This window comes from Parasteatoda tepidariorum, chromosome 3 (assembly GCF_043381705.1).
Source record: "Parasteatoda tepidariorum isolate YZ-2023 chromosome 3, CAS_Ptep_4.0, whole genome shotgun sequence".
NCBI classification, from domain to species: Eukaryota; Metazoa; Arthropoda; class Arachnida; order Araneae; family Theridiidae; genus Parasteatoda; species Parasteatoda tepidariorum.
In genome coordinates this window covers 5,947,840-5,962,699 of record NC_092206.1, presented here as the reverse complement: position 1 = coordinate 5,962,699, position 14,860 = coordinate 5,947,840, and the positions used below count along the sequence as shown (strand labels likewise).

The 14,860-nt window shown below is 29.9% G+C and overlaps 1 protein-coding gene across 1 annotated transcript; it reads right to left on the bottom strand.

The window, feature by feature from the left end:
• Window positions 1-936: 936 nt before the first annotated feature.
• LOC107437257 (ADP-ribosylation factor-like 6 interacting protein 1) lies at window positions 937-14,334 on the bottom strand. The gene is made up of 6 exons (XM_016049190.3): window positions 14,021-14,334; window positions 12,356-12,483; window positions 10,106-10,225; window positions 6,180-6,297; window positions 4,367-4,451; window positions 937-1,324 (listed from the first exon to the last, which is right to left on the bottom strand). The coding sequence occupies exons 1-6, from the start codon at window positions 14,072-14,074 to the stop codon at window positions 1,221-1,223; spliced, it is 609 nt and encodes a 202-aa protein (XP_015904676.1). The 5' UTR covers window positions 14,075-14,334; the 3' UTR covers window positions 937-1,220.
• Between the last annotated feature and the right edge of the window lie 526 nt (window positions 14,335-14,860).

Genomic DNA, 14,860 nt, shown 5'->3' with positions numbered 1-14,860 from the left:
CTAATGCATCCCACACATGCTCTATGGGATTTAGATCTGGAGAGTAAGCTGGCCAATCCATTCGTGTGATATCTTCACTTTCCAGTAGCTCTTGAACATTAGCAGTACGCTGTGGCCGGACATTGTCATCCATAAAAATTAAGTCTGGTCCAATGGCCCCTCGGAACAGACGCACATGGGGTAGGATTACCTCATTGCAGTAGCGGTCTCCAGTTACAGAACCTCGGTCGAAGGTCTGAAGCTCACTCCGCCCGTTCAACATAATGCCACCCCAGACGGCAACTCCAGGACCACCGTAACGATCTCTTTCCGCGATGTTATTGGGATGAAATCGAGCTCAAACCTCTCTCCAGATCAACTGCAGTTGAGAATAGCTTGTAGCAAAACGACTCTCATCTGTGAAGAGGACGCGACTCCATTGATGAGGTGTCCAGGTTTCTTGTTCTCTGCACCACTCTAAACGGTGCCGTCGATGGCTAACTTTTAAAGGTACTTTCATTTCTTCTAAAAACACATGCGTGAATGGCCATAATATAGTATTGCATATTATGGTGTTATATTAATTCTATAATTATATTAATTCTATAATTATATTGATTCTATAATTATATTAATTCTATAATTATATTAATTCTAATATATATAAATATTACATATTTTTACACTTTCATTTTTTTATTTATAACTATTTGAAAAATTTAATATTTTGAGAATGCTTATTTCTCAAATCGCTTTGCATTATGCTGCCGATAAAGGATTTGTGCATTTTCGCAAGCCTTAACAGGTCCACGGGATAATTCCAAAGTAAATTCTTGTAAATCATTTTGATATTAAAGACGTTTATTTTTTGCTGAATGGACAAATGGTTGGATAATTTAACAGCTACTTAGAGCACAATCTTTTGATGTACATTTAAAAACTAAGAGAAAAAAAAACTTATAGTTTATGAAAGTTTTATTACTTTTGAAATCTACAATTCTGATACACAAATGAAAAATAAATGGAGTAATGAACCTTCAAAAAGCCACGTTCGGCGCACACTTTATTTGAAGCGCACAAGCAGTCCACTTTTTTTTGGCAATAGAAGCATTCTCGTGTTTATGAGGAATAAATTGCATAAGAATCTCACTATATATATTGACTACAAATTAGGATGAGCATTTGGTAAATTGGCTCGTTGCTAGGCAATGGAGAGTGATCTGTGCTGTCTCAAATACTATTCATTTCTTCTTCTTTCCTTGTCCAATCATGGCCAGCACAGATGCAACTGCATCCTGGATCAATTGTTGCGATTTCAGACCAGGCGATAAAGCAGATAAAAGAACTGAAAGACAAATCATTTTATTTAGTCATTTTAAGAATTTTTTTGGAATTTAACGTAAAATTTTTTTTTCTACACTTAATTGACAAATAACATTGCTAATTATAAAATTTATAATAAACAAGTACCTATAGCAGAGGTCGCTAAACTTATGAAGCTACCGCACTGTTTTTAAATACTATTGAGAGCTACCAATTTTGTTTCACTCTCAAAAAATGTTCAAAAAATTATCTAATTGGAAATCATTCCCTATGGTAGAATTATAATAATTATAAGGAATTATTGAATGCAGAATTAAAATGAAAAAAATAAAATTTGCTATCTTAATATACAGGCACTATTAAAAAATAATCTGAATCATAAAAAAACATATTTTTGAAAACAAGATAAAAATTTAACACAATGTTACTAATTTAATATACAATATGCTACAGATTAAGGTTTGTAGGCCTACTTAACAATTAAATGTTTTTTTTTTTTAATTTAATAGTTTTTTTGACAATGTTTGAGTTTGGTTCAAAGTTATGTTATATTTCTTGATGACTGTCCTTCACCAATAAATAGTATTCTTTTTCAAAAAAAAAACCTTCAATTCTTTCATGTAAGCTTCTACATTCATTTTAAAAATGCAAATATTCAAAAACATGATACGTAAAAATATGAAAATACAAGTTGACATTTTGTGTTGTTGGAAAAATTTTAATCTGAAGAGAGACTTTGGTATTTTTACTTTATTTATTTTTCATATACAGGTATGTCATGTCAATAGCAGAATATCGGAAAAAAATATTTCTTAAAAATTTCGTGAAGTTGGATTTTTTTCTTCATTATCTTGGATGTGCACAATTCTGTTACGTAATCCTGACAATGTTGCGCCCCATTAATCATAATCATTAATCATAACCATCATTAATAATAACCTTAATCAGTCTCAAGAATATTAGAAAGTTCAAGATTATTTTCAATTTTACTATTTCAATTTTACTTTTCAATTTAACTATTTTTTTAGTCCATATTTTACTTCAGTTTGAATTCTCTTTGTTTACATTCCTGTTTTTTTATGTCGAAAATTTTCTATTCTTTTACATTTTCATGAATATTTTCATTAGTTTGTTCTTATTTGATGTGTCATTTTCTTCCTTTCCTTTTTTTTTTTCTTTTTCTTTCTACTTTTTTTTAATTTTTATACAAACTTTTATTTTCTTTACAGATATTTTTATTGAAATCATTAACCAGGATATCAAGAAAAGTGTGNCTTCATATATATATATATATATATATATATGCGAGGCATATATGTATGTACATATATAAATACTGCAGTGACAAAAGTCATGGTAATGCAATATGGACAACAGCCTGAACAACAGAGTGGCCAACCAACTGCACTTAATGACTGAGAGCACCTGCGTGTGCGTAGAATTGTCAGTGTTAACAGACAAGTAACATTGCGTGAAATAAACATAAGCATCAATGTGGCATGTGAAATGGTCGTGTCCAATAGGACAATGTGGCAAAATTTGACTATAATGAGATATGGCGGCAGAAGGCCGACTCGAGTGCATGAACTAATAGCACGCTATTACATCTCCTGTGCTGGAGACAATACTGATTGGAACCTAAGCGACTGGAAAACTGCAGCCTGATCAGATGTGTCACAATTTCAGATGGTCAGAGCAGATCAGAGAGTTCAAGTGGGGCACAGAACCCCACAAAGCCATGGACCCCAGTTGTCAAAAAGACACTATGCAACCTGGTACATGATGATTTGGACTGGGTCCTATGGTAGGATTTCACCGATCATAGACTGGAAATGTTGATGTTCAGCTACTTGCTAACCACTTGAGGCTACTAGGAGACCTTCATGCACCCAAACAAAGATGGAATTTTTATTGAGGTTCTAAACTAGTTCAAAAAACAACATTCCAGACAATTCCAGAGAATGATTTGGCCAACTAGATTGCCGAGTTGGAGCCCAAGAAATATCCATAATATACAATCAAGAGGCTAGTTCGCGCACAAAATCCTGAACCTGAAACAATTCTGCAAATGGACAACTAGTCAAATTTTTACTTTGTGACATAGCTAAGTTAACTGTTAGCTGAGCTTAAAACCAAAAAGTAAATATTTTCTTCACTTTTTTTGCTGTAAATGTAAACAAAAACTGGTCCTGAAGCAAGCAAAAAAATTTTTCAGGTCCTTGTAAACATTGCTTTCCACATTACGTAATTGAACTGGGTGAATCTCGTTCCTTGCTTGAGAGATCGCCTTACTTATGAGGCAAACATAAACAACAGACCAAAACAGTTAAGAGGCTCTCATTGTGTCTTATGGATAACTGTTGGGAATGAATTATTATTTTTAAACAAATTATTATTTTAAAAATTATTTTTAAACAAAATTAAAATAAAGAAAAAAGATTAAGACAGCAGATTAGAGTATTTTCTAGTATTGTATTAATGTAGTCAAAACATTTAAAATAGTGTGTCTTTTTCTAAAAAGAATTTTTTTATTAAAGAAATTAGTATTTCTTCTTTTTCTTTAAAGAATGTTTTTACTTTTTTTTATTTCTTTCTTTCCTTGTTTTCTTTATATTATATATGTTTGCAAAAATCGAATATTTTAAAAGTAAGAGCTGCCACAAGCTCAATACCATCATTTTATCGTTTTTTTAAAATTTCTTTTGGGCAAAACCAAAATTTAATAACTTCTTTTAGCAGCTAAATAATTATGCAGAAAAAAAAACATTCGATTTTTTTTTTGTCCTCCCTTCCCATTTTGAAAATTCCAAGATTTCTAAAATATCATTTCAAGATAGCACATTGAATCTAGTTAATGAAGAATATATTTAAAATTAGTTTTAAAAAAAATTATAAAATGTAAACATTCTTACAGTAAAATAAATAAAATTGTAATAGTTCTAAAAGTAAAAAAATAATAATAATTTGAATGAATAAGAAATAATAAGAGAAGGAAATAATAAGAAAAATTAGAATTGGCATCAAAATACAATAGCGACTAAATGAACAGCGACAGTATACATACCAATCAAATATGTCAGAAACAGATTACTGATTAAATTTCCAATCCAGGCTGTAAGTATCAGAGTTCCAACGACTCCCAATACATACTAGAAAGAAACAAATTAATTACATTAGTTGTAATTTCGTGAAAAATATATATACTAGGTCAGAAAAAATGAATCGTAAAATATATAGTTTTCTAAAGAAATAAAAAAAATATTTCTTAACCAACTTAGTAAAGAACAAAATCAGTATAAAAAAAAAATTTCAGTTTTAGAAAACCCTTATTCATGTCAAAATTGTTTAAAAGTGCCCAGCTGGGTCCCATACTTCATGTTTAATCCCATTTGCAGCTGCCTTGCAAGAACAATGGCTCAAACTTCCAACGAAACTGCTAAATTGAAAGCATCACTACACCAATATATATGCTGCTAGATGTGCTCATACTCCACACTGAAGGCACTTTTTCTATTCCAAATTGACAAATCTGATTTATTCATTTCATACACATGCTATTTTCCGTAACATTATAACTGTCTGGTAAACAATTTTTATATGTTATTATGAGCACAATGTGTGCCAGTTTCATTAAATTCAACGCCTAACTTTTTGAGTTATGGTCATTTTTATGATTTTTATGTAATCTATGACAACCAATGTACAATCGTTATCGTGATATTTGATTTTTAAATTATGCTAATACAAATCACGATGCACAATTTCTAAATAGTGTGGATGTGAATCACAAAGTGTAGCTACATGTTCAAAGTGCTTGGTATTAAAACTCGGTACTTATTGGTACTGTGCTCCTAAGTGTTTGGTATTAAAATCGTGCGAATAAGGATTGGAATATCAGAGCAGTTTCAAACATTGAAAAATGGCGAGAAGCTGACAAACGGAAAGAATGAAATTGGGGGATTTCCATTAATTTGTGTGAAGGTCGCACATATGCAATCGGATTTAGTGAGCATCTAAAAGATTAAATTTCAGATTGTGAAAACTTCATCCAGTTATGAGCTTTTGATTCGCGAAAATCCGTGACTCAATAGTCTTGAAATACGCAGGATTGTGAAAATTCACAGAAAAATCTCATAGGTTCTACTTTTAGTTTTTACACCTGGAAGGATGATAGGAAAAACCCAAAATTCTGAGGTACACCCGGGATACAATCACTTCTGCCCTATAAAACAAATTATCAATAAAAAATTGAAATGAGGTCCATAATGTACCCTTATTTGCCATGTGAAGGCTAATGTATGCTTCTTGAATTACTAAGAGTGTATCTTATTGAATGAATATCTAATCATTAGACCAGAAATTATGAATTGTTCTATTTTTCACAGTTGCCACTCAAATCTGGAGAAATATTCCCTGTGTTTTCCCTACATATTACAATGTATTAAGAGGAAACATACAATCACTGCGCTCTTGAATGACGCATAATAGTCCAGCTATACTATTCTTAATTGCTGGAAAAACTTAAAAAATAAAAAACAGCTTAACATACTTGAAACAAATAATGTTATAGTAAACAAAATAGTTTAGTATAGCTGAAATATCATCCTTAAATATCCCATAGATTGCGCTTTGAGTGATCTCCACTTTTAAAAGACCAAAATAAGAAATAAAACTCCCTGTATTTTCCCAGTTTGAAAGGAAAAATTCAAAACTCCTTGTATTTTAGGTGATTTTTAAATTCCCTACATCTTCAAGGTTTTCCCTATTCTTCCTTTGGAGTGGCAACTTTTTTTTCTTTTGCTCACTGGATTCAACAATAAAACACTATTAGCTATATGTACAATACTCCCAACAAAAATGAACTCAAAATTACTCACAAGATAAGGTTTTGTTTCTTTTGTCTGTCGTAGATAATCACAAATGTGCTTTGTTTTCACGTAACAACCAACAAGGCTGCGACAAATGTCTTCATACTTCTTTTCTCGCGATCCAGTCCTGAAGAAAAAGACCATAAAAGCAAAAGGAATAAGAAAGAAATTAAATTCTAACACACACGATTAAGACATGAATCTCAACACAAAATCCTAATTCAATAGATCAGTTTGGAGTAATTTAATTGTATATATAAGCACCTATTTTAAGTGAAAGTGGCCAAAGTTTTGATGATGTGGAAACATATTTCTCTGTTGATCCAAATTTAACTACTTAAGTCACATTTAGAGGTCTTACTCAGATATACATACCATACAACTCTTTTTTCTTTAATAAATTTCAAGACCAATTAATAACAATTATAATAAGATAATTACTTTTTAAATGGCTTTTATAATGTTTATTGAATTATGCAATTTGATTTCTGCATGAAATAAACACGCTCCCCAAATAATAATATGGATGTCTGAACATAAACAATATTTTTTAACTTTAATAATAAACTAAAAAAGACAGAAAATTTTACATTCTATGTCATTATATAATTATTTCATAGAAGAAAATAGGAATACCGTAGCACGTTTTTTTTATATTTTATTTTATTACATAACCATCGTTGAACAGCCGACCCAATTTCTGGGTTTACAACTAATAATATTCAACTCCATAGCCTTGTAATTTTGAACCAATCTAGAAGAATCAATCACTCCTGAATCAGTATCCCCCAGAGGTATGGATTTGTTATGGGAATGTGGAGGACTTTGAAACTCGACAGATTTAACATGCATTAGTCACCATTTACCGCACAGCGAGCCTTCGGCCAGCAGGGATCGAATTCATGACCTCTTAGACATGGACCCAGTGCTTTATCAACCAGGCTATCCCAGCCCTCATATTCTATTTTTAGAAGTAATTGGCCGTGCAATTATACGCAAATCATTATTAAAAACAGACAGTGGAATTTCGATTTCAAGTTTACCGTCGGACCAGCGATAAAAAGCCCACGAAGCGGGATGATGTAAAATTAGGGTATTAAAAAGAAGTATATTTTTCAAAAATTGGCACTTACAAGATAAACTAGAAAAAATATGCAATCTCCACACATTTTTTCTTCAATTTCATCCATCTATATACTTATTATTGTTTGTAAACTTGCTTTGTGGTTTATATGTGCACATATTTCAGAGTTTTTTTATGCTTTCCAAATCTTGGATAGTTGTGGGTTTACCTCCCAATATTATTTGCTCATCTTCATCGTTTTTATCCTTATCATCAGGAGCAGGGATCATCAAATTCAGAAGATCTTCCGAAGTACATTTTTGTTCCATAAGGTCAATTTTCCCATTGGATATTCGATGTGGGGTGATCGATACGCTGTGATACGTATCCTCTAGTTCGTTGAGTCCATAAAGCTGTTACAAGATGGAACAGACAACGGATACTAAGGGTAACTGATCATAATATCTGTTGATCATTATATCACTTCTACTGTTTATGTAAATACAGTAGAGAACCATTTATCCAATATCCAGATAACCGGGAAACCAGAAAACCGGGAAAAATTTTGATTCGTTTTCCCGCCATTTTAAACTCGAACGATTATGAAAAAAAAGCGGAAATTGAACTCATCCTTGAAGTTGAGTAGAGGAAAATGTAAGGAAGGGGAGAATTTTCTTCCCCGTTTACCCAGAGAAAAGTCATTTCCTCCGCAACTTTGAAGGCAGGGAAGGGAGGAATGTTTTATTTTCTCCTTCATCATCATCTCCGTCAATCAAGCTCAAGAGTGTGGCATGCTGATTTCGTTTTCTGCTTGATTTACGAGGGGGGTGGGGAAAATGCATTGCATGCATATCAGTGAACAGAAGATGAAAGAGAAAAATATATTTATCTATTTGAGATCAATTAATAAAAATAAAATCTTTTTCTTCTGAATAAATTCTCATTCTTTGGAAGTGCGGTATCATTTGCAAGTTTTTATTGATGTGGAATCACATCTGCTGTAATTAAATATCGTGTTTTTATCAACAAAAAAATATAAATAAAAGGAGAATTGTTTATTAATTTAAACAAAGGATTATTTTATGAAGCAGATTGCAGCTTTGTTTTTCTGATTTCACTAAGTTTGATTTTTTCTTCTTCTCACGATAAATTTCGCACTCAATAAATTAATTCTTTTTATTCATAAATTGTATCATTAGGTTTTTTTTTTAAAATTCCGTTGATCTTGCCTTGTTCCGGGTTTTAATATTTATGCTAGTGCCTTTTTTAACTATCGTTTCGGTTCGATAATTTTCAAGTGTTTTTATTTAGATTAATAAGTTTTCCTTTTATTTTATTGTTTCCCCCGTATAATTAGGCATGAAATATATTGCATTATTTAACCATTGGTTTTGTTTATATTAGTTAATTTAGGAATTGCAATTATTTTTAAAAAATAAATACGAGAATTTTGTATTTTTTAAACTTGTTTTTCTTGTCTAAGCTTGCAAATTTTTTTATTCTTTTTAAAGTTAGGAGTACCTTTCTTTTTTCTCTTACTTTATGCATTACACTTTTTCCTTGTAATTTGGATTCGATAAAACATCGATTAACGACACTTTTTGGCTGATCCAGAAAACCGGGAAATTCTGAAATCCGGGATAGCGATGGTCCCGAGCATCCCAGATAATTGGTTCTCTACTGTACATACATTGTTGAATATTATATGTTTTCCAGTGATCTCCTGAGCCTTACTAATTGAAAAACAATACAGAGAGACATTTGTGTTACAAGCGTTTAATGATTTTTTTATTTCCTCTAAGAAAGGAAATGCATAAAAAATTATAGAGAAAATACATGCCCATCCACTGAAATAACAACGTTTCATGAGTTAACATTCGCATTTGAAGGTGTGATAAATAAGCTATTATTGATAATGAAAATGATAAATTAGTTATTAATAATGGTTGGTTGAATGTAGAGTTTTACGGTACAATATCCAAAGAAGGATATGCTGAGCCAAACAATTTGTTGAGTCAGATCTAATGGTCAATTGCACACAACAATTTCATCGCTACAAAATAAATGAAACTGATAAAATTGTTAATTAAGACACATATTTTTAAAAGTTCATAAAAATCGATAAAAGGCGTAATTCTATAAAATACATAGAAAAGGTAAAACGGCACACAAGTAAGAAATAAGAGTGAATAAAATAAGATAAGGCAGTTATATGCAATATAAAATGTCAATAGCTCGTAAAAATGTCGGGATGAATTTCACCTCATAAATCCTTCATACATAAAATAGTGCTATTAAAAAAGGTTAGACGATGTTGGTTAAAATGTGATGAACCATAAGTAAAACATTACCAATGTATTATTAATAATGGATAAGTTAAATATTAGTAATATCCAATTTTAAATATGTAATTCTAACTAATGCTCAGTCACAGGGACATGCTTAATATGCCCAATGATAGACGTGTGAGGATTTATATCAATCATATTCGAAGAATTAGTTCTATTTGAACTTTAGTTTCTTTACCAAACTAACGTTAAAAGTTGTTACAAGGAATCGCGCTACTAGGAATTTTTTTCGCACCACACTACTCACAACGCTACAAAAAAAGTAGCAACTGGAGCAGTTTCGTTACTCATAGTGTGCACATTAACACACCACAAATTGTAAATGATCCAACACAGGTCCATGCGATAACAATAAATCAGGTCCCTACAATAACAGGAAATTATAAAAAAATTGAGAAATCGATATATAACTGCAAATTAGTTATAACTCACTTAAAAGTAGAATTTGTACAAAATTGCTTTTTAAACAATCTCTGAATTTTTTTTTTTAATTATACAGATTCAAATAGAAATCTAAGTCTTACCACTTGCTAGAATCGAAAAAAGTAGAGCTGAGCATAGGTACTGCATAATCCAACAAACATGCAACAATTCCAAATACAGAAAATGTGGTCAAAACAGATGGATCAAAATACCAAAGCAAACTACAAAGAGAAAATAAGATATTAATTATTTGGACAACAATCATGGAAGTCAAAAATTTATTAAAGAGAAATGATTTTCCAAACGATTAAATACATGAGGGTGTAAATGAGTGTGCCTTTTTTTTTCTTTTTTTTTAAGAAGCAACCAATTGTGAATTTTGTCATTCCAGAATAGAACAATATTATAAAGACAAATGAATAATTTTTTTAGAGCTGTTTTATAAAAATATTGTGCACTAATCTAATTTTCTTTCTTCTCCTTACTATTATTGTTAATTTTTTTTAAGTAATTAAGGGATATCAAGAGAGTTTAGGAAACAAAATGCAGTCATTCTCTTGCTACAAAAAAATATTATTTTATATGTATTTGAAAGTAAATCATCTATATACAGTTAAAAAAAAAATCATAAAATTAAAATTTCTTCAGAGAAAGCTAGAGACTTACTTTAGATTAATTTATTTAAAGAAAACAAATTGCACAAACATTCAAATATTCTTCAGTTCAAAAATATTATACCTTTCATTTTAAAAAAAAATCAATATTGATCTTATTACATAAAAAATAATTAAATTAAAATTATATAAATGTCAATTTCAATGAGTACACAAGTAATTTTTCTTTAATATGGCCAGCTTCCAAAAAATATTGCAGATTCCTACTGTGGACCAAATATTTAAATTTTTTTTTACATGGATGGCAAGTTTGCAGAAGGGGAAACAAAACACACAAAGGAGAAATAGGTTTTATGTAATGAAAGTGGAAAAAACTCTTTCAAAATGCAATTTTTCAAACAATTATTTGCAAACTAGTTTAAATAACAAAGTTATTTTCAAAGTTATTTAATAAATTTAGCTATTCTTAAATCAGTAAAAACTGGTAAAAATTAATGAATTTCGTAAGAAATTAGAATAACTTTAGTCCTTCAATATTTCACAAAACATTTTCTTCAATATATCTTGCATAGTAAAACCTAGTTATACATAATTATATAAAGAATCTGTAAAAATATTATAATGCAGTTTTTACTATGCCACTAAATTTACAAATCACGCATTGAAGCCATGTATGCACTACTGCAAAAACAAAACAAAAAAATTGCACATTGAATTCACAAACACAAATGTCATATAAATTTCTATAATCAAACGCTGTTAAATTACCCAAACTAAAGAGCTATAAGATTTTAATATTCTGCACAAAATTAAAATAAATATAATGAAAATAGCTATATTTTTTAAATTCAATAAGAAGAATTTTAACCATTTTAGTTTCTTCCATTTCATCCAATTTTTTTCATTCTTCCAGTTTTTTAAAGCTTCTTTCTACACAAAATGTCACCCATGGTTTTTAAAAAGCCATGATAACAATGATTACATAGATAATTACACAGGGTGCATAGCCAAATTTTTGAACAAAAAGTTAGCACCTCTTAAGCACTTTTTGAGCACTCATGAAAGATTCTTAAACTCTTCATTTCTAAAAAAAAATATAAGGGGATATTTCCTTATCGTTATCTGTAGGGCCAACTACAATCACCAAATCAAAGTGCCAAATAGATTTTGAACTTTAAAAAAACAAGTAGGTGTTTGCCTGGGGGTGGATACGATTAAATTTGGTCACTTTCTGTGATTTTTTTTATTTTTAGTTTCTCTTAGGCCATTGCTCGATAGTTGCCAAAACTTGATAATTATTCTCCAACAGATCACGATACAGAAATCTCTCCAAATATGATTAGGATATGTGCATGAATAAAAAAACTTTTCTTCCTATTATGAAGAAGTTTTTATGCATATATATATATACACATGTGAACTTTCAATAGAAAGGAATTATTTTTATTCATGCACATATCCCAGTAATATTATTATGGTTGAATGAATTGTGAAAACATTGAATAGAATAGCACAAAAACAATGCTTTTGGCATAATTCGTGACAAAAACTGACATGATAAAAAAATATCTCATTTTGGAAAAAGGAACATTAAGGACTTTTTAAAAAACAACCAATGAGAGAACGAAAATCGAAAATAAGCACTTTTTAAAAATGCTACGCACCCTGTTGCATTAGTTCTTTAAAATAAATATGAAGAACATGCCTTGAAACAAGTGAAGTATATTAAATACATACAGAAACACCACTGTTACTGTGCCAGCAGTGATTCCAGGATAAAAAGGTTTTTCCCAAACAAGCAATGAATGAAGGTGTATCAACACTTCTCGCCAGTTTTCGAGTCGTCGTTTGCACAGCTTAACAAGCTGAAAATGGAAAGTAAGTATTATAAAAAATAATAAAAGTACACTTTTATTTTTAAATACAGAGCAATACATAGACAACATTTAAAAATCAGTGTATTTATAAAAAAAATTTAAACCAGAAATTATCAGTTACATTAGTAATTGAACAGTCACAGTTGATCTATAATACCCAAACTATATCCTAGTTTTTTTTTTATTTTTATTTACACCAACATCTTTATTTGTTAAAACAATAAAACTATTGGGCACTGTCCTTTAAACTTTTGATTTCATGCCTTTTTTTTAATGACGAAGCCAGAATTTTTCGGGATTTGGGTTATAAAATTGATAATTGATTCATAAACTTACTTTGACAGTTTTTGAAAAGTGTCAAAATCTGGGGAAAGTTTCTTTTTTGAGATTAGAGGCATTTTATTTGATACTAAAACATGCATTATATACTATGCATTACATACTTGCATTATATACTATGATAATTATTATTTACATCATATATCACAGATAAAAAATGATGCCAAAATCATTGAAACTATTAATTGTTTTTTCTAATGGTGATCTTAATGTTTTAAGACTCTTATTATAATAACTATACGGTTTATATTACAGGTAATAACTATGAGTTGTTTAATTATTATCAATCTAAACATTGATTTTAATTTTTTTATGTTGCAATTTAGACAGATTTTTTAGATTAAGTAAAATTAAAGTGTTTGTCAATACTTGTCTGATCTTAACGTGCTTTATACTTGCATTGATATAAATAAATAAACAGCATGAATCAACTAGTTGTATTCATTCATCGAATTCTATCACAGATGAAATTCTGGAAGGGGAATAATGTGGTGTAACTACCACTATAAATATTGAATACCAATTCACTAGTATTCACCACAATAGTCTAGCAGTGTAATAAACAGTTAAAAACAGCAAGACAAAAAAATTTTTTTGCCACTAAGTAGCAATAACTACAAAAATCTAAAAAGCAAATTAAAAACCTTAACATTCCATTAAAATATTGAGCCACCAATGAGGAGAATTTCATGGTGAAATTCTCTAGAGACTCCATTTGGGCAGTTGTGTCAATTATGTAATTTATATTTACACTTGGCTACTGAATTATTTTGCAAAATTTTCCAGAAATAATTTTATCTTAAAGAAACACGAAATATAAATTAAAAGCGTTATAATATATGATTCGGGGATATTTCTATTTCGAGATCTGTCGCACCAACTACAATTATCAAGGCTCCAAATGGATTTTTTAAACTTGCAATCTTTTTTAAAAAATAAAAGACACCTAGAGATTTGCCTGTGGGTGGCTACAAGTTATACTCTTCGAGTTAGATCCCTATTAGGAATTTTCTGTTGGGCGGGGGTTCTTGAGGGCTAATAATCTGAAACTTCAGAAATTTGGCGATTATTCTGCTACAGATCATGATACGGAAATCTTCCCCAGATTACGATACGGAAATATCCCCCAAAATAGCACTAGATAGTTTAAAAATGTAATTTAGACTAACATAAGAAATTAACTTGCCTGATCGGGATTCTGGGATGCATCCTCCGGTTTAGTTTCAGAGTTATCGGCCATAAATAAAGTTTTAAGGTTTAATTAATAAATGGAATCTTAATATTCAATATACTTGCAAAATGATAATAAATCAGTCATCGATTTCTAAGGGAAAAAAGATGATAACAATAATTGCTTAATGAAGCCACTCAATTAAAAACAAATTCAGTAAGTAACAGTAAACAAACAAATCTAAGCATTGCACTATTTCTATGAGTGACTAGATCAAGTGGTGCAACTGACACACCCACCATTACGTTTCATTAACGTCATCAAGGACTAGTGTAGTGCCGCCATCTTCAGATCAATTTTGTAATAACTAATAATTTCTTTAATTTCAAAACCATACCTTACTCAGCGTTATTTCACAACCATTACTTTTTGTTTTTTCTGTTTAAAACTCTTCTTCGTTTTCTAGTTTATTTCACCTTTAAAAGAAAAAAGAACTTTTCTCAGTTTTCATAAGAAGAAAAAAATTTTTTAAGGCTTATTATAATTTCAACACAAAGCTGAATACATTTCAGTATAGAAAACTGTCAAAACATGCAACTTATAATGCTGACTAAAACACATAGGTATTTAAAGAATATTTCCAGTTTAAATATTCGTATAATTACAACAAAAAAGAAAAAAAGAAGAATTATCTTACTTCTTAAAATGTATAGTATGTTGGAAAGTTCTTTTTTTTTTTTTTTTTTTTTTTTTTTTTTTTTTTTTTTTTTTTTTTTTTNTTTTTTTGTTAATAAAAATATAAACAAAGAGTTTCTTTACTATGTTCAAATTAAACTAAAAAATTTATATTAATAA